This window comes from Pagrus major, chromosome 6 (genome assembly GCF_040436345.1).
Source record: "Pagrus major chromosome 6, Pma_NU_1.0".
Lineage (NCBI taxonomy): Eukaryota > Metazoa > Chordata > Actinopteri > Spariformes > Sparidae > Pagrus > Pagrus major.
The window spans coordinates 36,413,353-36,439,722 of record NC_133220.1 but is presented as its reverse complement, the minus strand read 5'-3'; the positions used below and the strand labels follow the sequence as shown (position 1 = coordinate 36,439,722).

Genomic DNA, 26,370 nt, shown 5'->3' with positions numbered 1-26,370 from the left:
AAGTCTGTTTCCCAGTTGATTTGGGCTTCCCCTTGCGTTCACCTGAACCCAACCAGTTATCTCTGAAATGCCTAACCATAACCTCAATATTAACCTAAATTAAGCCCCAACCACACAGGGCAGTGCCATAGCAAACACTACTTAAAGAGGAAACAGAGTTTGGCTCAAGACCAGCATCAATGAATGTCCAAATACAGTATACCCCACCCTACTAACCCCCAGAGGCCACCTCAGTCTTTGTCATTTAAATAAGAAAAACATCAGCAAATATGAGCTCATGTCTATAAGGTCTCTGTGCTCCAACTGAAAGCAGAACAGTATGACAAGATCAACTACACTTACTGAAGCAGGAGTAGTACAATCAATGCATAAGATGACAAAACAAAATGCCATACAGACTGTCAGCACATGAAGCAGTGCCACCTTGTGTTCAATACCTGAACTGTACACTAACAACAATGTCAAACATTTCAAGACGTACCGTTGCCTCGGCTTGGAGTGGAACAAGGTGAACCATGATTGAATACACTGTTCAAACCTACATGGAATGTTTAAAAGGTACAAAACAGAAATTTGACTGACTTACACAATAAAACACCGTGGTGTGCACTAACTTCATTAATGAGTTTCTTTATAGAAGGATTTTTGTTTCCCCCTAACATCTTTCCAGTGACTTGAACACTACAGACACATGAATAAGTATAAAAGCAAGAAACAAAAACAGAGTAAACTGTCACACAGTCGGGGTTAAAGTACCTAAAAATGCTGCAACGCGCAGGTTCTCATTTCTAATCTCACACAAAGTAAAGAAAATAATGAGCTCGAAAAGTCTGAAGTGTGTGTGTGTGTGTGTGTGTGTGTGTGTGAATGATTTGCTGCAAATTAGACTGTCCAGCAGGTGTGACTGTATATGTGCATGAGGGTAGATCTGTGCTGCTGTACTGGTAGTTGTAGCTGGTTGAAATGTACAGTAGTGTTACTGTTGAGTCAACAACATGAGAAAAAGTATTTGATGCAGCACAGTAGGCTGAGGTAGAGAGTGGCAGTGACTTAATAAACTCTCAGCAATTTGCTTTAAGTAAAAGGGGTTATGAACAATGATGTGGCCATTATTCTCCATTATTCATTATTCCACCTGTTCAAAATCTTCAAACTGGGTTCACTGTGTTCTGAATACTGCTGACTTAACATCTAAAATATAATAACCAGTTACTTCAATACTTTGAACTAGAAACCACAATTATGAAAATAACAGATGCAGATTGGCAACCAGAGCAATATGGATAGCTGCTGACACACACACACACACACACACACACACACACACACACACACACACAGAAAGAAATAACTTCTGACCGTACAGCTACGACAAGCACACAAGGCATAAGAGGTACCGCTTCATAAAAATCACTCGAGAGGGAAAACAGTGACATAAAATCCTCCTTTTATCAGTTCTGTCAGATCAGATCAGCTGGCTGTGGACCAGCTGGGTTCTTTTACATGAAAGCCTCTGTGTATAGACTGAAAAAATCCAGCACGTGTTCTGGAGAGACAAAACACTCCTTCAAATGTCTCTTCATAAAGTTAATGGAGGCACAGCAGGCCTGGCTGGTGTCTTTGTCCAGGTTTGTCTGGTGTCCATGTGCTATCCTGCCTCTACAGAGTGTCTGGACTCGAGTCACAGCTGCCTCCTTCACCAACACCAACTTTTAATGCCAAGCTGAATCTTCTGATCCTTTGTGTGGGAAGAAGTCACAGCTCCTCACCTTCAACCCTTCCTCCTAAAAGGAAGGCTGCGCTATCTTCTCCTTTGTCTGTGTGTTGCTCTCCTGCTTTTCAGTTCAATCTGCAGTCTCTTAATAAATCACCTCCTACTCCCAACCCACTCTGTTTGCTGTGGCTCTGGTGGGCGTTTCCTCTGTCACAAGTCCGTGACTTTATTCTCCACGGCGGCTGCGATCTGTTGCAGTCTGTAGCCGAGCTGCATTTTCTGGGCCGTGGTGTCCTCCTCCAGCGCTGTGATGATCTGATGAGAAGATGACAACACAAGGAAGGACGGATGGATGGAGAGAGAGGTAAAGAGGAGGAAAAGAGAGATGACAAACACAAAAATAGATTTATTATTCCTGTCAGCAGAAATTTAGTGAAAAATAAAAAACTCACAAAAAAAAAGTAGTGGTTGTATTTCCCCTTTAAAGGTCTTCTTATCCAAACTGAGGATCTAAGTATAGAGAGTGTTGTATGTTGCAAAGATTTCTGAGGCAAATTGTGTGATTTGTGATTTTTGTATAAATAAATTATATTGACTTCACTGGCTGATAGATCTGCAACAATTAGTCGATTAATTGATTAGTGGAACCAAAGAAAGTAAATTGCCAACTATTTTGATCAATTATTTTGATTCGACGGGTTCCACCAAGTGTATTCAAACCTCCACTGCTCTGACAGATGGCAGTGAGAGACCGCACAGATGGAGAGCTCAAAAAGCCAACTACGTATCTACATCCCAGACACCCTGGAAGGAACACCTTATCCCTCCACCTCTACACCTGTACACTAAATAAAGCTGTTTTAGGATATTAATGTCATTTTAGACAGTTGAATGTGTTGAGTTGAGTTGAGACTGAAGGGAGAAACCCCCCAAAACAAACAACAACTGAAAGAGGCTGCGGTGAAAGCCTGGAAAAGAATCACAAAAGAAGAATGCAAAGGTTTGGTGATGTCAGTGGGTTGCAAGCTTGATGCAGTTATTGCAAGCAAAGGATTTGCAACTAAATATTAAGTATTATTCACTCTAATCTATTTTAAGTCTACATGTTCCTATACTTTTGCTCACCTAAAAATGTGGTGTTCCGTTACAAATGACCAAAATGTTTTCAGTGTACAGCAAAAATAAAGGAATTGGCCTCACTGTTCCAAGAGTTTTGGAGGGGACTGTATATTCAGCTATTTACATTTTCAGTCAGAAGTAACTTTTGATATTTCACACTGACCTCTAGAATGTAGTGTAAACACAAAACACACCATCATATCTCTGTATTGCGCCATCATACACCATTAAACCTCTACTGTTGAGTCAGACTGAGTGGTGAACACACCTGGTCGTAGTATTTGTTGATGTACTTGTACAGCTCGTGCAGTGCGACCAGGTAGTTGAGCTCTCCAGAATAGTTCTGAAACACAAACCATCAGGTTAGTCTACATCTGTGTCTTGTCTCTGTATGTGTCCATACTGAGGGCTCTGGGGTGTGGCTGCACTCACCCTGGACAGTTCAGCCAGAGCAGAGTTCATCTCCTGGTCACTGGCTGAGATGGTCTGCCTGATGTCAGCATAGTACCTGCAGCAATGGCAATAACCATCAACTTCACAAGCATGACTTTGATACAATCATTACAATACATATAGATCATTTTATTCCAAAATGCAGAATGCAAAATTATAATTGTGTGAAATTAAAGTCCCATTGTCCAAGGACTGTTGGAGAATAAGTTCTAACTGGCTTTAATGAAATGTGAGCCCACCTTTCTACCATCTGTTTGTAGCGCGGGATGTCTCTGGCATACAGCAGCTTATTGATGGGAGAGTCCTGTTGAAACACAAAAGCGAGAATGAGAAGCAAAGACAGAGGGAGGGACAGGAGGCTGCTTCAGGGCCCGTCTGAATGTCAGCTCCATTTGTGACTGCTGTAAAGCCAAAACCGGTTTTACTGTACCAGCAGCAACTGAAAAAAGCCTTTTGTTCAGTCTCAATTATGACACAGACTAAAAAACCACAAACAACTATTCAAAATAATAATAATAATACATATATGTTGGAAACATGTTTTTTAATCAGTTCTCTGCAAGTTCTAATATGCATGAAGCTTGCACATGTTGCCTCACCCGTCCCAGTTTGTGCTCAGCAATGGTGCAGGAGTCCATGAAGGTCTGGGCAATGACAGAAAGCACTGCGTCCACGTGGTCCGATGCCTGGACGTCGAAGATAAACTGAGGATTCTTGACGATGTTGATCCAGAAACGCAGAGGCAAACTGAGGAAGCAGAATCATAATAGACAATTGCAAAAAAGCTGTGTTTATTTTTACCTAAAGTGGATCAAATTAAGAGAAAACCCTTTTGACAATTTCATCCTCATCTCTTTATTGTGAATTCACAGCTCCAGTCTCAAATGTACCTGTTGGTCTTCCAGATGTGTATCGTCTCAGGGTCGGAGATGCCGTGCTGTCCCGCCTGGTCGTCCAGCAGGTCAAAGAAGTATTTGACAGCCAGTGGGACAGGACGACTGGTGCTGAGGATCACTGTGAACAGATCGTCCACAAACTTCTGCAACGTCCCCTGGAGAACATGAAGGAGGAGGGAGAGTCAAAATGATCTAGTGTGCGTAATGTAAATTAATTACACCAAAATTACTGTGACTGTGGGCACCTGCAGCATGTGGGGACAGCTGTTTATATTTCTATATTTCTAGATTTACAGATGGAAACACGTTAAAAAAACGAACAAATCTCAATGTTATGGTGTATAACATCACACCTCTTTTGGTTCTGCAACGCCGGCATGCTGTATGAAATGAAACACTGGAGCGGCTTTACGCCGGCGCCGCTTGGTTAAGTGTGAACAAACAAAGGAGGTGTAAAGGTGAGCCTTGGTTGTGGTGATAATGCTGAGTCTCTGTGTGAAAAGGGCTTGTGTCTGTGTCTGTGTCTGTGTGTGTGTGTGTGTGTGTGTGTGTGTGTGAGTGAGTGAGTGTGTGTACCTTCATGGACAGCAGGCGGGTCAGGTAGATCTCAGGGATGGCCTTGGCCCTCTCTCTCTCCCTCAGGCTGCCTCTGCGGTGTTTGGGCAGCTCAGGCTCCTCACTGGCTTTCACCAGATGCCACAGCCTCACTCCACCTTCATCTGCATCCTCCAGCATCGGAGTCTCTGCACAGGTCAGTGTGTTCACAATGTTTTTAGGCAGAATTCACTGAGCAGTGATGACCTACTTCACCGTCACATATAAAGAAAGCTCATCAGTTCTACTATGTTTCATTTACAACAAACGGTTATTATAGGTATTTCCTCTGAATAGAAAACATCTGAATCAAAATTAGATTATAAAAGTACTACTTTCAGACAGTCATTTTGTAATTTCACTGTTCATTGTTTGAATAAAATGAAGGGAGTTTTCTTTAGAGTAACACTTCAAAAAGTACAACCCAATCATTATTATTATTATTATTATTATTATTCAAGTCAGGTGAAGTTCCGTGGTCCACAAAACATTTCTGGAGCTTCACAGCAAAACAGCGTTGCAGCATTCTTCTAAAGACCCAAAAATACAGTAAATAAATAAATAAAAAAGAGGGCTGAGATCCCAAATTGACTTGAAAAGCTACTACAGTGCGACAGTGAATAAATCTATTTGGGATCTCAGGGCATCTGGGAACTTGGATTATACTGTTTTTTAATTATTTTTCTTTTATGTTTTAAAACAAATCTCCAGCTACTTCAGTTGTTTAGAAGAATGCTAACGCTGTTTTGCTGTGAAGCTCCAGAAATGTTTTGTGGACTAAGTGTTCCTTTAAGATGTGCTGAACAGTGTCCTAAAAAACCTGGAAAGTAAAATCCAGGTCTAAACTCCAGGGTCATTTTGTGAAGAGTGATTAAAATCACTAACAGTGAGGCCTAGTTATACACATCAACAACAAGGACGCTGCCCAGTACAGTCCATGTTGAGTGATGCCTGCTGCCTAGATTTACCTACCAAATCAAAGTGAGTGCTTTGCTAACAACGGACAGTTTCTAGGTGGCAGTGTGATCACAATGAGGAAACTCTGATTTGGATTTATTATTACAGTAACAAAACTGCTCTCGTGTTAACTCACTCTCTCCTGCCACGTAGTCATGGTTGTCATGGTGAATGTGTTTGGTGTGACGAGGGACCAGTGCTACTGTTGCACCGTCTGGGACCTGATGAACAACCAAAAATATACAGTTAGCATTATAAGACCACAAACCCTTCAGTATGTAAGACATTGTATTTTCTCTGAGGAGGACGCGTGGACTCTGACCTTGTAGTGCTGCAGTGTGTTGAGGCGTTTCCAGTTGCCCTGAACCACAGACGTCAAGTCCTCGTCTGACAGGATGAGATGACCGGCTACACCAGACCGCCACTCTGAACAAGACACACCAGACACACAGTCAGCACAGTGTGTGTAAACCTGCCTATGTGTGTGTGTGTGTGTGTGTGTGTGTGTCTGATACATTGCAATATCAAAATCTCAAAAGCACTTCATAAATATTAGGGCTGGGTAACAAAATCAAATATCATGATATTTTTAAACAATTACCTTGATATTGTGAACATATTGTACAGATGACTACTGGTACTTTACAAAATAATAACACACTGAGGTTCTTGATAAATAATCAAGTGTGTAAAGACAGGTGTAAGAACAGGTAGAACAGTCCGGTGAGTTTTTCACTTTACTGTAATGCAGCCTTTAAAACCAGGAAAGGACAACCCTTATGATATATCACCATATAATAATATCCACAATCTGAAACCGTATATAGCATAGTTATCACGATAACGATATTGGGGGTCGACTGATATGTTTTTTTCAGGGCTGATACCAATTATTATTAATCAAGGATACTATGACTAATATACATATATTTGCAGTAAAAAAAAAAATCTTAGTGTCAAAATTTAGAATAACCAGTGATGGAATGTAACTAAGTACAATTTACTCAGAGGCATTATGTAGTTTTAGAGAAGAAACTCAAAGTCAGAATTTTAATATTTACAATATTAATGAGGTAATAATACAAACTCATAAATATGTATATTTCCCATAAGTGAATAAACAAGCTGTTCTACATGCTAGAAGCTAGAGAGGTGGCAGGGTCCGCCAAATATAAACAAAGTAAAACAGTATAAATTGTGTTGTCCTTTAAGGTCAGTTTGTTTATTCAGTCATGAAAACAAAGAGAGTTTGTTTATTTAGTTTGTTTATGCAGAAAAAAAAATCAATCAAAAAATATCTTCCTCTTCTGATTAACATGTCTTCTCAAAAACTACAGAGTGCTCCTTTAAGTACTATTTTGAAATACTTTACTTGAGTATTTCCATATTCTGCTACTTGTTCATGATGGTCTTCAGCCATCCAGGTCATGGTAATTCTAAGTGCTGTATCGTCGGCAACTGGATGTGTTTCAGTTTGTTGAAGAAGTTTCACCTCTCATCCAAGAGGCTTCTTCAGTTCTCACTAACTGGAGGAGCTGCAGGCTTTTAAACTCTGTGTGGGTGTTTCCATACAGAGTAGTTAAGGTCACGTGTGAACTCTTTCAGTTTCAGAGTCGTTAGGGCCACTTGTGGCCAATTTGATAGTATTGTGGGCTGGACATTATGTTTTTATATCAGTATTAAGAGCATTTGTCATTTTAACACGTGATAACTTTGATGAAAGACTGAAAGGTTCATGAACTTTTCTTGTAATTACGGTTGTCTTGCTGTAGGGGGCACCACAGCACAACAACTGTAACAGAGACCCTTGAGAGGAAGTGTACCATTTCATAATTTCTTTCACTTTGCTGTTGCAGATACAAGTGAATAGCTGAAATGCTACAATGTGTTTCATCTCTGAGTAAATCTGCTCTGAGTGTCAGGTGTGTCATGTGCTCTGTATGGATTCTCACCCAGGTCCAGTGAGTCAGCGTGGGGCCTATGGGAGAAGGAGGTGCCCTTGTACACCTGATCCAGCAGCTTCTCTTTCACCTGTGTGATGGTGTCACAGTCCAGCACTTTGGAGGGCAGCGGCTGGGTCTCGTTCACTCCTCCACCCTGCACCAGAACATTCAGAGTCTGCAGAAGAAGAAAAAAGAAGGGGTGAGGGAATGAAAAAGAAATACAACTTCCTGAAGGTCATGGTGGAAGTCTGGGAATCCTTAATTAGATGCAAACGATAATTTCATTGAAAGTCAGAGTTCTCCTCACCAGTGTCTTGTACTCCACGTCCTCCCTCAGCAGGCGGTTGTCATTGAGGGTGTACTTGGCCTTGCCGGTCACAGCATCCACCGGTCCTTTATCCACCTGGTGCTTTATGGCCCTGAACAGCATGTAGAGCGACTCCCCTGCTGAGTCCTGCGCGCGCACGCACACACACACACACGCACGCACACGCACACACACGCACGCGCACATGCACACACGCACACACACACACACACACACACACACACACTGAAGTCAGTTAGTCTTGGCCTAACACACTCTGCAGGAGAGAATGAAGGGCTCAAATGACGTGGACACAGAGATGGAGGCATTCTTCAAACTTCTTTGAAGTTAGTTACAGCTTTGTTGGGGCTGACAAGTTTCTACAAAGTCAAACTATCAGGAAAAGCTGGAATTCATATTTTCACCAGAAATTCTCCAACAGTTCTCCTTGGCTTGGAGCAGTGGGAATGACATTAGATGGTGCAATTAATCCATTGAGGTTGTTTTGGTATGAGGTGCAGAGTTTTGGAGGTATCAGCTGGAGAGTCGTGTCTGCCTTCGTTTCAGTACAGCGGAACTAGATGTTAATCAGCTTGTGGTGCCAAAATTAAAAAATAAACAAACAAAAAAAATAAAACTCAGCAGCTCTCTTTCCAGTAATCATGACCCAGTTACTCAAGATATTCAACAGAACTTGTTGTTGTGAACTAAACCTGCCAACCGTATTACTGCACAGAAGGAAGCGAGGATCTACTCATGGACAAAAGGCTTGTTCTCGTGAAAATGCCAAATGTAAACATTAATGGCATCTTCCTTGTGTGCTCTGTAACCCTAGCTAGCTCAGTTAGCTAGCCTCTCTTCCATCAGTAGATGCATGTTTCCTTCTGTGCAGTGATATGGTTGGCGGGTGTAGTTCAATAGAAAGAAAATAGTTCCGACATGAAACTGCTCACAACAAGGTGTGTGGATTATCTTAAATAACCAGGTCATGGGTGCCCCAGTGGCTCAGTTGGTAAGGTGGGTATCCCAAGTGCAGAGGCTTTGTCCTTGCTTCAGGTGCCGGAGTTTGAGTCCAAAGGTGGCCCTTTGCTGCGTGTCATCCCCCCTCTCTCTCATCCTATCACATCTCAATGCCATGACAAGGCTAAAAAATACATGAAAAAAAAAAAATTAAATAACCAGGTCAAGATTTCTGTAAAGAGACATTGCTGTTGAGTTCTTAAAATGTATTTTTTGGTGCTTTGAGCAACACAAGCTGGGTGCCATCTATTGCTATTAAATTGAAGAGAAGGCAGACATCTCTACGGGTGATATCTCCAAAGTGTCACTTTGTCACGTTTGACAGTTGTAGCAGAACAAATCAACATCAAATCATGTCTTATGTGCTGACTGACCCTGAGGAAAGCATAGAGGCAGATGGACATCCAGTTGGTGAGCAGCTTCTCCACCACCGTCTCTGTTCTGCAGAGAGAAAACACAGAGTGAATCACTGCTAAACATCTTTAAAACACCTTGAACCTAGAAGCACACTCTCTGACTTCTTACCGTCGCAGCATCAGTTTGGGGTTCTTGGCCACGTACTGCTCCACCAGGTCGTTGAGCAGAGTTTTGAGGATGTCGGTGAAATACTCCAGTTTGCCGTGCAGCGCCACCGTCAGCAGGGAGGCCACATAGGCTCTGTCTCTGGGAGAGAAGGTCCGCTGGCTCTCCAGAGTGTGAATGAACTGACAGGGAGAAAAGAGTGCCAAATTATCCCTCTGCTAAAAATGTAGATACTGTCCTCAAACCCTCTCCACTCACGACACTTGTGGTGATGATGACTACCTTGGTGAGGAAGAGTTTACTGTTGAGCAGGTTGGACAGCTGCACCAGGCCCTGCTCCACCGTCTGCCGCCGACACTCCTGAACGTCCAGGTCTCGCCTCAGCGGAGACTCCCGGTGGCCAGGAAAGAAAATACGTTCAGCGTACATCCGATAGTCCAGGAAAGGAATGCCAGAGCCCACCAGGTCACTGGACATGTCCATCATCTCTGTCATCAGGTCTGAGACAGGGTGGAGGAGGAGGAGAGACAGATCAGGAGGTTTTGCTACAAGCTCTTTGGTCTTCAGCTTCCACTAGGGATGTCATGATTCTCCAAATCCATGATCTGATTTGACTTTTGATTTCAAGGTTACATTTTGATTTAATTTGAGATTTAAACTTTTTTTTTCAGCACTGACAGCTCTGCTGTTGTCAGACTATCACATCTGGATTTGTAAAGATCAACAGATAATTGGTTTTATGGCCTGACAACTGTCATTACATTTTCAAATGTAAAAAGACAAGGGTATTTTACAACAACAGCTTGACCTTATCCTGGTGTCTACAATTGTTCAGTACTTCAGTGATTCAAAAATAAACAACTAAAGATAGAAATTCAGTTTGTTTTCTAATCTGTCACTCCAGTCAGTTGGTCATCTTCGTGCAGCTGAAGGCCATCAGTAAGCTAGCTGTGTTGTCCTTAAAGTGTTAAATAGGCAAGCTGGAGAGAAAGAAACTTTTGATTTTGATGATTGAAACTCAAAGTTCACTTTGACCATTTTTTAGTTCAGAATGGAAACCGTGATACCCCTAGCTTCCACCATATACAGTATTATATTCAAAGTGCATGCTGGGAGCTGTGTTGGGAGGTAGGAGCTGGTAAATATTGACTCTGGACATGTTGGCAGACTAAATTTAAACTCCTCTGCAGCAGCCATGTGAGGAACATTTCATCCAGGAGGGGTGATGTAATGGGAACATTTCATAAGCCCAGTGTGAAAACAAAGTGGATCTGTCGACCTCCACAAACTAAAAAAAATCTTTATTTTTCTTCCGTCTTTGGCTCTCCTCTCCCAACCCTTTCTCCTCTCTTTCCTGCTCTCTCTTACTCTTCACACTCTTACCTGTGAACTCTTTCTTGCAGCGGTCTCTCACGCTGGTTTCTAGGTTCTCCAGTTGGATCTGGACCTTCTTGTAGTCTCTCAGAGCCTGCTTACTCTTTCTCCTGATGGACACCAACAAGGACAAAGACAGAGGGTCAGGCAGAGATAGGGGAGAGAAGAGAAGTAATACCAGTTTCACACTGGATTAGTGGATATCCAAAGAAACAGTGAAAAGGTTGACTCAAGTAATTTGACCCAACAACCCCCCACCAGTGAGGATCAGGGTTAATCACGGGGTCATGCTGGGTCAGAAAATGGAAACACTGCCTGATTTGGTAACACCCAAAGGTGACTATCCTGATCCTACAGGTCTCAGTGGGCTAATGCTCAAACCTGCTTGACTTTCACTGAACAAGTCATCCACACCAAGAACAGTAACTACAAATGCATTGTGTTAAAAATCGTTCTAACTCTGGTGGTTGGAGGAACACTGACAGCCAAACCACATCTAGACTTACAGAAGTGTGAGTGTAATAGCTAACTGTTATGTGACATCCACATGAACGTTTAATGTTGTGGCGTATCAGTGTAGTTATCATTATAGTTATGGCTCTTGGTGTGGATGGCACTTTATAATGTTGGTAGGCTAAAGGTTCGGGGGATCTGTGGCAATAAAAACAATAAAATGCCGCCTTAATCAGTTCAGTACACTGAAAGGCTTTGCTGTTACAGACTTCTTTGCAGACTTAGGCTGGTATGACCTGTAGCTTATGCTGGTCATCTAGCTGACGGGTCCATGACTCTTATCTATTTGTACTAATGGTGAGCCCTTCTCAGACCCAGAATGTGTAACATTGGTGGCTTCTTCTATCAGTAAGTAATGGCCTTTTCTTGTTCACACATTAGTGTCCGTAAGTTTTATTCAGACATGACACAACCATTACAGAAAGTGACACATGCTCATGCCATTATTACCATCCAGAGTGACAGAGGGATGGTGTTGCTACAGGAGAACTATGAAGAGTTGGAAAATAAGGAGGAAGAGGAGTGTTTTCTGATCTCTCACTCACTGATGGATTCTAAAACTTGTTGTGCTGTTGAAGCCTTAATTAACTAATGTAACAAGAGGGAAACTCGCCCCTTCTTCTCACAGCAAATCCACTAATACATTTTCTAACAGGACATAAAGTTGGGACTCTCCCTGAATTTTTAACCTCTTCTGCAACACACTGAAAGAGGAATGTTTTTACGACTGATCTGACATGAGAGGAATCTCAACAAGTTAAAACTGGCTCATTCACACTTCTTCATGTGTTATTCAAATGTTGTGTGCATTAAAGACAAGAATTAATGTATCAAAATGGTCTCAAAGAAGTGCATTCTCTCTGGGTGCATAATAACATGCTGCTGCAGCCTTTGAGGTCACCTGACAGCATTCCATTGTTACATGATACGATCTGCATGACTGGTTATGTTAAAGTCATTGGCTTATTCAGATCAGAGATGGACATGTTGAATTGCACATCTACCTAATGAAGTTCATGTCTTGATGTTTATTACCAAGCCCTATTTAGTTCTCAGTATCATCAAAACATTGCTCTATAGCGCTACTAGTGTTTACTAATTTATAAATTGATCCAATTGAGTGCCTTTTTTCTTTGTCTGAGTCCACCCACTGACCTGTAAATGAGCACGATGATGAGGACGATGAGGGCTACAATGGATGCCCCAACCCCAACTCCAATCTGAGCCTCCAGGGGGAATGTGGACAGGCTGAGGTTGTCGTATTGAACCTTACCCAGGGAGAAGTTCAGGTTGCCCATTTGGACCTGAAACACAGACACACACTCCTTACTAAGTGCAGTGTCCTTGTCAGGTACTCGCACAGTCCAGGCACATGCTGTAAACAGTGTGGTATGAAGGTTAGAGTGTGGACGACTCACAGTGAATTCAGGCAGACTGTCGGAGCCCTCTTGTTTCTTGCCGTTGGATACTGGGGCAGGCTGCTGAGGTGGCGGCTCGCAGTACAAATGGTTTCTGGTCAGGGTCTTAACAGCACACACACCCTCCCCCACCAACACTACCACCTCATCTTTCGTGATGGCCAGGTCCAGGTTTTCCCCCTGAGAACACATGGAGATGGAACTTTTTAACTTCCAGTTCTTTTGATGTTGAAAAATGGATATCGTTTTAACCTTGTTTGATTGAAGAGTGCAGTTTTTGTTATTCTTTAACTATGATTAAACATGTATTTTTATAATAATTTTATTAGCCTTTTTAAGCATGCTTCATGCTAATGCTCTGTTATTCTACCACAATGACAAATAGCAAGACCAGCACTGAATTCAAGGCTACGCAAAGCTGTATCCAATTTAAGCAATGTCCAACAATTAGTGAAAGGTCCCAACACTGACGGGATTGATTGACATAAAATCAGAAGACACTCGTGGTCACCAGAGGATGAATCTGAAAGAATTTTTCATCTAGATGAGAAATGGTGGTATACTGTATGTAAATTAAGACTCGGCTAACATGATTGGATACCTCTTACACGACAAGTCCCATCTGCCTTAGCTGTACTTTGATGAATGTGCCCTACATGCTAAACGCCACTGTGTTAATATCCTGTAGTTGTTATCTCGTTAACAAGTTAAATGCGGACATGTTACCATGTATGTAAAGCAGTTAGCAAGCTGATGGAACTCTGAAAAGACTGTGACAGGACTTTTGTTGTAGCACAACTGAGACTGGTCGAAACAACTCAGACATTCTGGAGCTGAGTTAAGTTCTTAAAGGAAATTTACATTTTTCTAAGTCAGCTGTTTGTTGTTTTTTTCTGCTACAAGTGATCTGTTTTGATAAATGCATTAACACACAAGTCTGGTTGTTGTTTTCTGACAAACTGAGAATGCCATCATTGCTTCACTTAGTAAAATAACTTCTTCCAGAGCTGCCTGTCTATGGGTGCTTTTCATTACACTATGCTATGCTTCCTGGTCTCCTCTCTCCTCCTGTGACCTGGAACTCGTTCCCCCTAGGCCATCACTGACGATCTTTAAATCCCTTAAATGCACCTTGAAAAGCAAGAAGAGAGGAGGCTTCTGGAGGTGAAACACAGGTGTATTGTTCCCCACACCTCTATCTCACATCTCTCTGAAAGGAGCTAGGATGTGAGGAAGAGACGTGAGTGAAGGATCGAGGAGACATGCTAGCATAATGAAAAGCACCCTCTATCACAGCCTCTCCTCTGACCTCCAGCTGTATGAAGCTGCCAGGGTTGTAGCGGTAGGCCTTCAGAGGGTCCTGCTGGTTAAGGGGCCGCAGGACAGGGTTAGGTTCATAGCTGAAGGTCTGGGGGTTCAGACGGCTGAAATCAAAGCGCAGGTTGTCCAGCAGAAACTCCACAGTGACCTTTGACCCCCAGATGGAAGAGTCCACCATAGGAGAGCGACAGAGGATCAGAGTAGAGGAGTTCACCTCACAGCGCTCCGTGAACTATAAGAAGAGGGTGTAGAATAGATATTTAGTAAAGGAAGAAACTTGCTTTTAGTTTAGAAATAAACTAACACAGACACACACAAACTAACCTGTTTGACAGAGCAGACAGGGCCTCCAGGACAGACAGGGTTAGGAACCATCCTCGCTGGCCTCCCCACAGTCTCCTCCCTGTCCTCCCCCTGCTCTCCACTCCTCCTCTTCCTCCGTCTTCGCTTCCTCCTTTTATTCTGGCTGACTGACTCATAGGGAGTGACGGTCACCACCATGCGGGGCTCCTGCACCACGTCCAGGTTGTGGCCTGACACGTAGATCCGCCGGCCACCACTAAAACGACAGAAAAGTTAAATTTCATGTACTTCAATATGGACCACATATCAACTTTTAATTGAAGGTTGAGAAATTACGGTGAGACTCACTCCAGGAAGCTCTTTGCCGGTGTGGCGTGGGTGATGTTGGGGTTGTGGGTGAAGCGGTAGGCTGAGGAGTGGAGGTGGCGCTGGCTGCTGCCGTAGTGCAGGGTGAGCCGGTGATCTCCTGTCTTATTACTGCTGCCTGTCACACACTGAACACTGGACGTCTGCACCTCTGACACACTGAGGAGAGGAGGAGGAGGCACATAGAACACAATGATTCATAAATTATGCGATACTTCACTGACCCCACAGTCAAATTGTCTTTTCTCTTCCCCCTTCTGACACAAGGAGGTCAAAGGTCAGACTGACAGAGGGAAAGTTGCATGAAGAAGTGTGATGAGGAGAGAAGGAGTCAGAATAGCAGTTTCTATAGAAGCTAACTAACAGACTGGCCATCGGCTAATACATCATGTCAGTGTGTGTGTGTGTGTGTGTGTGTGTGTGTGTGTGAGAGAGAGAGAGAGAGTGTGTGTGAGTGTGTGTGTGAGTGTGTGAGTGTGTGTGTGTGAGTGTGAGTGTGAGTGTGTGAGTGTGAGTGTGAGTGTGAGTGTGAGTGTGTGAGTGTGTGTGTGTGTGAGTGAGAGAGAGAGAGAGAGAGAGAGAGAGAGAGAGAGAGAGAGAGAGAGAGAGAGACTTACATGTTACAGTGCACCCCTCCCACAGTGATGGTGAGGTCAGAGGGACGTCCTGTCAGCAGGTTTCGGCCAGTGATGGTCAGGGATGTTCCTCCGGCTTTAGGCCCCCTTTCAGGAGTCACCCCCATCACAAATGGGTCCTGACAGGGAGGAAAGGGTGGAGGAAGGTGACGGTTAGAACTGGATTGAACTCACAAACTCAAAGAGAAACTGATAATTAACCAGCTGATACATTTGGAAGAGAGTTGCTGAAATATTGATGTTTTTTTTTTTGCTCTGTGCTTTAGCCGTTTGCTACTGCAAAGACACAATTCCCTCAGATGAGTTGACAAAATCATTTTCTATTATAATTAAATGTCCAGTGTGTAGTATTCAGTGGCATGTAGCAGTGAAATGTAGCTGAACACCCATCGCCTCATCCTCCTCTACAGTGGCTGCTATAAATGTTGAAAACTCAAAATGCCCTCTCTGGAGCCAGTGTTTGGTTTGTCTGTTCTGGGCTACTGTAAAACCATGGCCAACTCTGTAGAAGAGGAATTTCTCCTTCTGTAGATATAAAAGGCTCAGTCTAAGGTCATGAAAACACAACCATTCTTAATGAAAACATCATTATAAATATTATCTTCCATTTCTGCCAACAGAACCCCTAAATTCTACATACTGGACATTTAAATGTAATCTGATGTACCTGATAGCTGAATGTCTGGCTGGACAGGCCAAACTCTCCTCCGCTCACTTCAACAGACACCTGGCCCTCTTTCTCTCCTCCACTGGCTTTGGTCCTGCATACAATCCTGGAAGACAGACATCATTCCTCTTAGGGTAGCCGACAGACATTCACCCTGGCACTGTTTAATTAAGCTGATAACAAGTGAACTTTTGCAAAGACCCATATGCTTTTGTAGTGTACAGTGTTGAGAAATGTGCTTAATCCACAAAGGATTTCATAATGCTGCAAAATTGTTTATGGATGCCATGATCACGTCACATCTCACATACTGTTTGACAAGCTGGGGACAAACTAACAGCTTGTCATTACAACAATTAGCAACCCTCTACAAAAAAAACCATCAAAGTACTGGATCAAAAGCCTAACAGTTCACATCACTGCATCATTTAAAAAAAAACATAAACTGCTGAGCTGGGAAGATATAATCAAATGTAAAAACATCTGCCTGGTCTTCAAAATCCTGCATAACATCGCTCCTCCCCCTCTCAACTTATTTATAATCCAACAAAACAGCAGTCACACCACTAGAAGCACCACACGAGGTGAGAGCAATACAAAACTGGAATTCACTGCCCACCATTATCAAAGACATAAATACATACTCCACCTTTACTAAACACCTCAAAACATGGCTATCGGATAACCATAACTGCAAACATTAACCCCCGTCAGACGTGATATGTGACGTAGTCATTATTTGTTGCCACTTCATGCCTTGTATGTACCTTTTTTTTAATCCTTCGCATTCGTTCTTTTTATCCCTTGCATTCTCCTCGTAATGTAAGCTACTCACATTTCTTTTATGTATTGTATCCTAGATTGCCTATTCTGACAACCGACCAGGGACTACAGCCAGAAATTAGCCGTAAAGGCTAAGATGTTCCTTTGACTGTTAAGTTTATTAAAGGGGACTGTCCACGTCATCATAAACAAATAAACTAAACTAAACCTAACTAAAATTGCCATAAAAGATGAAAATAAAGGTGCAGCAGATTGTATGTACCTGGAGGAGACCTCATAGAGGCTGGGGATGACCGTGCAGGGAACCCTGGCTACCATCACAGAGTTGAGGATGTCTTCAGCCTTCTGGCCCAGGTTGGAGCCTGAGATGGTCACCATTGTGCCGCCTTCCAACAGGCCAGAGAGAGGCTCAATCTGAGGGAAGTCAGGAAATGCTTCATTTAGAAAGGAGCTTTCTGGATACATGAGGTTATGATGATTATGATTAATGATACATTTGCAAGTGCCAAAAATTGATGGTGAAGAAAGAGCACTGTTGCTCCCACAGTAAAGATGTTAGTGAAGAGGTTAAAGGTCAGAACTCACAGAGTGGATGACAGGGGCAGGGCACGTCTCCTGTACAGGTTCACTGCAGCTGTCTGAATACAAGCAGCTGGCGTGAGCACCACCACACCACACGCAGCCATACTTGTGGTCAGCTGTATGACAGCGGCTGCAGTCAGTGCGACCCACAGAGCAGTTGTACAGAGTCACTGAGGGCAGAGCACACACATGACAGCATCAGTCAACGTTTGACTCAGAGGATAATAGTCACATGTTGAGAGGAAAAAAGCAGCATGAGAATAATAAAAATCTAGCACGGAACAATGTAATCTAGCTCCTCACCATACAGGTCAGGAGAGCTGTCCACATGGAAGGTGTCCCTCCTCTTCACATACACCATGGCGTTGTATTCCTCCACAGGAGAAGAATATGTGTACTGGACAAACAGCAATGACTTCATTAAAAAAGTAGAAACAGTTGAATCCTGCCTCAAATAACATCAGCTTATCATCATCAATGACATTTACTGGATTCAAGTTCCACACAGTGCTCCTGTTACATTCGTGTCTGTAGTGCACATTATCAGACCTGGTGCAGTTGACAGGTGATGTCAAAGTTTGACGGATTGGTGTCATCGGTCTCCACATAGGCGTCCACCACCACCGTCTGCCCTTCGATGACCAATACACACTCATAGTCCAGCTCTGTGTCCTGAACACACAAGGACATGTGTTTGGTGAGGGGATCATCAGCCAGGCTGTTGAAGCTGTGTGTGTGTGTTTGTGTGTGTGTGTGTGTGTGTGTGTGTGTGTGTGTGTGTGTGTGTGTGTGTGTGTGTGTGTGTGTGTGTGTGTGTGTGTGTATGTGTGTGTGTGTGTGTGAGAATGTGTACCTGATAGAGGTGCAGGTTACGGGCCAGTAAGGTGATCTTCCTCTCCACTCTGACAGGCAGCAGTGATGAACCCTGGACCTTCTCCACACAGGGACAGGCTGAGGAGCCCCAGCTGACGAAGGAGCCCTCGTCCCCCTGTTGCCCAATACACATACATACCAAGGATGAACACACAAGTCTCTGCTTGAGGCTCAACGCTCAAGGTCAATTACTAGCATAGCACACCTGAATATCCAACTGAACTGCTAGTGGAGTTGCACTGTGGGTAATGAAAGCACCAGGAAAGTTTTGCTTAACATGAGAGGTTATTTGTCCTGTTTGTTACTCTGTACTTCCTGTCATTTATACGTGGAAGATGAATTACAGTGAAGTTTAGCTATCAGAATGATCAGGTTACATGTTGTGAGTATCAAGTGTACAACTATAAGTACAGGCGTGAACTACTCCCTGGAGTAGGAGTAGGAGAAGAAGAAAAGGGATTACACTCTGATCTCCATGTGCTTCACTGTCAGCCATTCTCAACCTTGGGGTCCCGACCCCAATTGGGGTCAGGAGATGATTTCTGGGGGTCGCCAAATCATTTTGGAAAAATATAAAGAAGGACGATGAGTGGTTGGTCTGATACAGGCATTTTATTACTCAAAACCAGTTATTGTCGGCCGTATCTACACCAAAACAACAACAACGAACCTGTCCACTAGTCTCATGTCTGCCCTTCTCATTCACACATACAGACACAGCTGCACCTCCACCGCGCATCACCTGCCATCAGAGCTGCAGGACGCCCTGCTAGATCTCTCCTCTGACCGCACATTTCAGACTGCTTTCTCGGCATGCGCACTGGAAGAGTTCTGGTTGTCAGTAGCAACAGAGTACGCAGCACTGTCAAAAGCTGCAACCGATGTACTGTTTCCATTTGCATCCACATATCTGTGTGAAAAGACCTTTTCTGCGCTGACATACATGAAAAACAAATACAGATCACGACTCCTCAGAGTTGAGAGTGATCTTCGCGTGGCCGTGTCTAACATAAAGCCAGCTGCTCTGTTCAAACAAGCAGGCCCAGCCATCACATTAAATAGTGGTTGCCGCTATTTGGCTTTGTGAAGAAAAAAAAGAAGAAGACGTTCATGGAGTTAGGAGTTTTTGTTAACAAAAAACATCTCTGCTTTGACAAGGAAAGGGGCCGAATGAGCAGTTTGACAGTCTTAAGTTGTTGTTATGACAAAATGTTATGACGTTCTTTTTCATGTTTAAGCTCTCAGCAACATAGATGTTTAAAATGAAACATGGGCTGTTTTTCTCCCCAGTGTGTTTTGTTAAGGCTTCCTAATTAGCACACGCTGGTTATCGTCTTATGTCATTAAAAAGTGGACAGCAGTGCACCTCAAAAAGGTTGAGAACCACTGATGTAAATGACTGTTTGGGCTCTGTTAACCTGTCAATGTTAGCAGCAGCTATTTGTGAACACACCGTTTGTTTCAACTGATTGAACCATTGAACTAGTAACCACATTATCACCAGGCTCCTTTAACAAATTGTCTGTTTTTAGGAGTTGTTGAGTGAGGAGAAACTTAACAAACTTTGTGAAATGGCTACGACAAATTCTAAATCATTGGTGCCTTCTTGTAAATTCAGCATTAAATCAAAACACTGAAGTTGTGCTTCTGTGTCTACAGTGCGTCTTACCTGCCAACATTAAGCATCTGGTGGAACACACTGTTTCAACAGATTTCACCATTTACACTTAATTTATTAAAGACGACATTGTAATGATGTCAACATGTCAAATTTTACAAATACAGTAAACGATAACAGTAAAAGGTGTGAAGTGATGGCTGTTCTCTTGTAATTGGATCACTAAAGACTGTTAATACCAGGTCTGAATACCCTCACTGTCTCCTTTTTTTTTTTTTACAAGCCTTTTTGCTTTGATCTATTTTTGTATTTCATTTTGTTCTTCCTTCTGTTACTATATCATTATGACTGTACATTTTGTGTAACAAACCCTTTGCTTTTTGCCAGGCCGCCATTGTAAATAAGAGTTAGCTCTTAGTGACTTGCCTGATTAAATAAATGTCAAATTAATATAAATAAATAAAGCTATACAAATCAGAGCCGGACTTACATGTTGTTTTTAGATTTCTTTTTAACTCATCCTTATTTGAGCTTTAACACAAATATAGCCTTGCAGTAGATCGGGCAAGCATGGAATTTTATAGTCACATGTTCCAATTATGTCCACGACCAAACTCACTGTAGGCAGTTCATACAGACATCTGGGGGCTCATTCAGTCTGCATACATCAATGCTGAGCTCTGCATCGTTCAGGCTCTGTCAGGCCCCCCCCCCGACGTAGACTGAGCAATGTCAGGGGCAATCTGTGTCAGATTTGTTCCAGAGCTACACCCCAAAATTGTTGAAATAAATGCTTAAAGCCTTGACGTGAGTGTCCTGTGTGAGTATCAACTCCCTATACATTATTACCAGAACAAGCCAAGCATGCACCTGGTACCAAAAACGGTCTAATGACATTTGAGTATTCATGAGAAACACTGAGTGTATCACTAATGTAATATCTTGTTTTGTCTTGTCCACTGAACACTAGACGGTAAGGTAAGAAGGTAACTTATGAGTTGACTTTTTTTTTTCTATCTTTTAATCTATTTATCTGATTCTATTTATGTGGAAACAAGATAAGTTTGTGATTATGCTCAGCACGTTCACATTTAACAGATATTTACAGAAAATAATCACAGCATAAACACAATATTGGTCAGGAACATGATAATTACAAATTTAGTTTGAGATGTTCAGCTCTACTGTATGTATGGACAAGGATATGACCATGTGTGAGAAACAAGGACACACAATCAGCATCCTTAAAGAAAATCTAACATTCAAAGAGAGTTATTAAATGTAATAGTGAGTTGTAAATGCAAAACAATCTGGAAAGATTAAAAACATTTAAACAAAACACAACTTCTGCAGCTCTCACTGGAGCAGCTGTTTTTCTTGGGATCAGTCCATAAAGAAAGAAAAAGACAACATAAAGAACAGAGGTGTCAGACAGCAGAGAGGGAGCAGGGACATGGGGCAGACAAGGAGGCTTGTTTGAGCTGTGTTCGTACAGCAGGAGCACACAGTCCAGTCGGAAGCTGAGAGCTGCAGGAGACTGCTGAAGCTTTTAGAAGAACAAGTAGAAGAACAGGAAGAAGGAGAAAGAGGAGGAGGAGAGAGGCAGCTGAACTCACCGGGAGGAAGCCGTCGGCTTGATCATACTGGTAGTCCAGCTCTGAGTCAGTATCCAGCAGGTGGGGGTATGATGGGGGGGCATGGTCGACCTCCCCGTCACCTGACAACACAGTGGCAGCTGAAAATGTGGCTGTGTCATTCTCCGGCTGGACAGCACTCTCAGCGTGGACCTCTGTTTCTTCTTTGGGCCAGAGGAGCACCTCAGGGTCACCGCCTGGGCTTCCTGCCTCAGTCTGTGAACCCTGAGTGGGCGCTGGAGTGGGAGTCTGGATCACGTCCAGGTGGAGGGAGAGCTCAGTCTCACCGGTTTCGCCCACAGGGAAAGGCGTGGGTAGGGGGAAGTCAAATGTGGCCTGAGTTGGAGGTTCTGCCAGGCTTAAAGCTCCCTCGGCTTCATGGGTGTCACTGGAGGGCAACTCGGTCACCAACTCCAAGGGGGAGGAGTCAGGGTCATGGGGCGGGACAGTCAAAGGCATCACAGGCTCCAGATCTCCACTTAGACCATCAGCCACAGTGACAGGTAATAATTCCATGCCTACCGTGGGGGCACTGGGAGTAGCTGCTGCGACTTCAGTGTCACTTTGGGTGACAACAGCAAGCTGTCCTGCTTCACTCTCTCCTTCCTGCCAGGTGGTGACCTCTGGGGGTGGAGCTGTAGTGGGCGCTGGTGTGGTGGATGGCAGGGAGCTGGCAGGCTGAGGGGGCAGGGTGGTGGGTGAGGTGGTTGTCTCAGGGCTGGTGGTGGTTGTGGGTGGAGTCGTGGGTGCAGGAGGAGTGGTTGGCTCCTGGGTGGTTGCTACAGTGACAGGGGCTGCAGATGTTGTGGTTCTTGTTGTTGTTGTGGGAGTTGTCGTGGTGGTGGTTGTCATGGCAGCCATTGTGGTAGTGGGTGTGGTGATGACTTTAATAGGTTTGGATGTGGGTGGAGCTGAGGTGGGGAGTTTAAACTGGGGGAGGGAGGAGGAGGGGAGGACATGAGGAGAGGGTGAGAAAGAAATGAACAACTAATGGAGAAAGGAAAATGGACATAAACAATAACAGAACTTAAATGTGATGTTAAACACATAATTTGCTGTTATCGATGTATATGACAAATTCATGACTTTGTCACAAACAATGTTGGCTTGTATCGACATATGAGGTACAACAAAGCTTGAGGCCACTAATGAATGTATATAACAATCATTTTTTCTTAATAGGGAAAACTAGACCTTTTATCTACTTACCATGTTCTTATGAATCAGAAACACGCTCAGTGCAAGTTCATAACTTTGGCTTCACACAGCCACATTTAAGTTAACATGAGTAATCTATATAGTAATGTATATAGTGTATATAGTAATATACACTGAACAAAAATATAAACGCAACACTTTTGTTTTTGCTCCAATTTTTCATGAGCTGAACTCAAAGATCTAAAACATTTTCTATATACACAAAAGATCCATTTATGTCAAATATTGTTCACAAATCTGTCTAAATCTGTGTTAGTGAGCACTTCTCCTTTGCCGAGATAATCCATCCCACCTCACAGGTGTGGCATATCAAGATGCTGGTTAGACAGCATGATTATTGCACAGGTGTGCCGTAGGCTGGCCACAATAAAAGGCCACTCTGAAATGTGCAGTTTTGCTTTATTGGGGGGGTCAGAAAACCAGTCAGTATCTGGTGTGACCACCATTTGCCGCATAGAGTTGATCAGGTTGTTGATTGTGGCCTGTGGAATGTTGGTCCACTTCTCTTCAATGGCTGTGCGAAGTTGCTGGATATTGGCAGGAACTGGAACACGCTGTCGTATACGCCGATCCAGAGCATCCCAAACATGCTCAATGGGTGACATGTCCGGTGAGTATGCTGGCCATGCAAGAACTGGGATGTTTTCAGCTTCCAGGAATTGTGTACAGATCCTTGCAACATGAGGCCGTGCAGAAATTCACTTGCTCGTTAGGTCACCAGAATACACACGGTATGTTTTGGTAGAAAACACAAGCCACTGAAGATTTGCAATTCTGATTATTTCAAGACTATTTCTAGAAAGTATGGCAGTGTAGCTGAATACCTCTGAGAGAGAGAGACAAGTGTTTGTTCTCAATATTTGTGCCAGTGTTTGTCTGTGTATAGACAGTATCAGGGAGACTTCAAGAGCTTATGCTAGTTTTATTTGTGTAAACTATAATACAAAATAATTAACTACTGGGCAATAAATTAATATTATATCATTATTGTGATAAGATATATATTATCTTGAATATGGTTATATGGTGATATGACATAAGTGTTGTCTTTTCCTGGTTTTAATGGATGCATTACAGTAAAGAGATGTCAGTTTCTGAACTCACCACACTTGTTCTAATACCTGTCTTTACCCGGTTGCCCAGTCCTAACATTATGAAGTGCTTCTGAGGAGATTTCTAAAAAGACATATTGTGTATCCTGATATAACCTTAAGATATCACCCAGCTCTATTAACTAGCCTCTCAGTGAGAACCACAAATGTGACTTATATATGTATTAATCTGCATGTCCAAATCATCTAAAGGTAGCAAGAGGAACGGAGAATCCATTTTGTAAATGTAAATCCAATCTGCAAAGCCTCATTCAGAATCCAATCCAATCTGTGTGTGCCTCGTCTATTAGAATCGAGGAACGTGCAACTAGATAAATCCCTCATATTTAAACTGAATTTATTGTTTACAACAAAACCCCACAGGAGACCCTTCAGGAACCAGAACATGCTCAACTTTCCAGCCAATTGACCTCTTTGGCTGGTGTTTGATCACACTTTTCTCAAAGACCACCATGAACACTTTTGAGCACAAGTATCCAAAAAAATGCTTGATAACATGGTGCACTGTTTGAGTCACTTACATGTTGGTTGTAGATGATCACCCCCTCCTCACAGGTGGGCTTGTGGGTACATAAGTGCTGGTGAACACACCAGTTACAGCCCCATCGGCTCAAAACACAACCACGGCAACTGCATAAAGAAACAACAAGATGTTCAGATTAGACACATGGAATAAAAGTCTCTGTGGAAGGACTTGCAGCACGGTGACAAAGGGAGAGGAGAACAGTGAGTCAGGGTTAGGCGCTATGAAGAGAAGAGGAAAGAGGTCTAATAGAAGTAGTAGTAGTGCCTTTTTATCTAGAAGTGGAAGTAGGGAATGGTACAGAGTAAGAGAGATACAGCTACTGTAGTTTGTATCACACAGAGTAATCCAATTGAAGCCAATCTGGCCCCAGTGGTAAGAAAGGTCAGTGATCTAATTGAATTGAGCCTCAGTTTGTTATCAGAGTAGTGGCAAGGGCCGCCACAGACAGACAGAGAGAGAGTAGGAGAGAGGCTGACAGTGAAGGAGACCAGGATAATAGGCAAACAGTCAACACAATAATGTTCATCTGATTTAATTAGAGATCATTATGTTTTTTAATTTATCAAAACAAGGCAGCTTTTCTTCTAATGTTTCCTTCACTTTCTATTAAAGGAAGTGTCTTTTGACTTGTCCTCACCACCAGAGGACCCAGTTCACCGTAAACTGTGCTGTAAAAAGAACTCATTTTATTTGAGTGGGAGCAGATTTATCTAAACTGATTAGATGCACTGATGTAGTTTTATGAATAATGTTAGTTTCAGCTAAGTAGCTGGTGCTCAGTGTGTTCAGCCACCAGTGTTTTCAGATAGTTCAGCAACAACACATTTACACACTTGTCTGACAGTCTTTTACTACTACATTTGGTCGGTTTCAGGGCCTCATACTTGACATGAGTGGTGAAAGAGAAACTGCAGGGGACAAAGGCAGCCCATCAAAGTGTTGGAGCAACAGTCTTACCTAAAATAAACGATAACATGGTTGTGCTTATCTTTTAAACCTTAAGAACAAATTTGAAGTGACATAAAAACTACATGTACTGACAACAAATGACTCCAAAACCAGGCAGACGGAGACTCTTTGCATGATCACAGTTGTAATTTTGGGTTATATTTCCACAGGGCTTATCAACACTGGCAAATGATAACAGAACTCAAAATATTTTCATTTCATTTCATTTTTTAAATTACAATATCTAAAGTGAAACTTCACATCAGTCAAGTAATCTAAAAGCCTCATGAAAGAACCACTTGTACGAACAGGTTTGTTCTTCTTGTTCTGGCATTTACCCATTTTCTCATCCATGTGCCACTAATGTACAGATAGAGGTCAGCTTTTCTTCCTGAGTGGGTAGACCGTTGTTTGACTTGGGGATCATAACAACCATAAAAACTAAAACCTGCAAAGCAAGGTTTTTCTATGTTATGTCTATGTAGGTTTTCTATGACTCTGTGGAGGCATCAGCCATTTTCTATGGAGTAGTCTGCTCGAGCAGCAGCATCTCAGCAGCAGGCAGGAGGAGACTTGATAAACTTATCAAGAAGGCCAGCTCCATTCTGGGATGCCCTCTTGACCCAGTGCAGGTGGTGGGAGAGAGCAGGATAATGGACAAGCTGTCATTGCTGTTGGTGACGGAGTCCCACCTCCTGCAGGTCACTTTCACAGCACTGGTCAGCTCCTTCAGCAACAGACTGATACACCCCAAGTGTGTGAAGGAGAGGTATCGCAGGTCCTTCCTTCCTGCTGCTGTCAGACTCTACCATCAGTACTGCTCCCAATAGACCTCACTCTGCACTCTGCACTGTCAATTTTCTTAATACCCATATTTATTATTTATATTGTAAATAAAAAATCACTGCTGTTAATTTTGTACAATATCATGTTTATATGTATATACAAGTCTATT

General features: G+C 42.8%; 1 protein-coding gene across 1 annotated transcript in view; it reads right to left on the bottom strand.

The window, feature by feature from the left end:
- Window positions 1-875: 875 nt before the first annotated feature.
- The window catches only part of plxnb1b (plexin b1b), a 128,455-nt gene continuing 102,960 nt past the window's right edge, over window positions 876-26,370 (bottom strand). The window contains exons 12-40 of the mRNA XM_073468036.1: window positions 24,463-24,571; window positions 21,594-22,541; window positions 18,340-18,474; window positions 18,036-18,158; window positions 17,790-17,883; window positions 17,490-17,656; window positions 17,167-17,318; window positions 16,122-16,227; window positions 15,437-15,573; window positions 14,802-14,978; window positions 14,475-14,709; window positions 14,140-14,382; window positions 12,831-13,010; window positions 12,568-12,716; window positions 10,909-11,009; window positions 9,808-10,025; window positions 9,529-9,707; window positions 9,378-9,444; window positions 7,984-8,130; window positions 7,686-7,851; window positions 6,056-6,159; window positions 5,870-5,954; window positions 4,759-4,925; window positions 4,177-4,337; window positions 3,886-4,033; window positions 3,526-3,590; window positions 3,266-3,341; window positions 3,102-3,176; window positions 876-2,029 (exon numbers count right to left, since the gene is read on the bottom strand). Coding sequence (XP_073324137.1) covers window positions 1,925-2,029; window positions 3,102-3,176; window positions 3,266-3,341; window positions 3,526-3,590; window positions 3,886-4,033; window positions 4,177-4,337; window positions 4,759-4,925; window positions 5,870-5,954; window positions 6,056-6,159; window positions 7,686-7,851; window positions 7,984-8,130; window positions 9,378-9,444; window positions 9,529-9,707; window positions 9,808-10,025; window positions 10,909-11,009; window positions 12,568-12,716; window positions 12,831-13,010; window positions 14,140-14,382; window positions 14,475-14,709; window positions 14,802-14,978; window positions 15,437-15,573; window positions 16,122-16,227; window positions 17,167-17,318; window positions 17,490-17,656; window positions 17,790-17,883; window positions 18,036-18,158; window positions 18,340-18,474; window positions 21,594-22,541; window positions 24,463-24,571 — 4,819 coding nt within the window. The 3' untranslated portion in view covers window positions 876-1,924. The remainder of the gene's footprint in view (window positions 2,030-3,101; window positions 3,177-3,265; window positions 3,342-3,525; window positions 3,591-3,885; window positions 4,034-4,176; window positions 4,338-4,758; window positions 4,926-5,869; window positions 5,955-6,055; window positions 6,160-7,685; window positions 7,852-7,983; window positions 8,131-9,377; window positions 9,445-9,528; window positions 9,708-9,807; window positions 10,026-10,908; window positions 11,010-12,567; window positions 12,717-12,830; window positions 13,011-14,139; window positions 14,383-14,474; window positions 14,710-14,801; window positions 14,979-15,436; window positions 15,574-16,121; window positions 16,228-17,166; window positions 17,319-17,489; window positions 17,657-17,789; window positions 17,884-18,035; window positions 18,159-18,339; window positions 18,475-21,593; window positions 22,542-24,462; window positions 24,572-26,370) is intronic.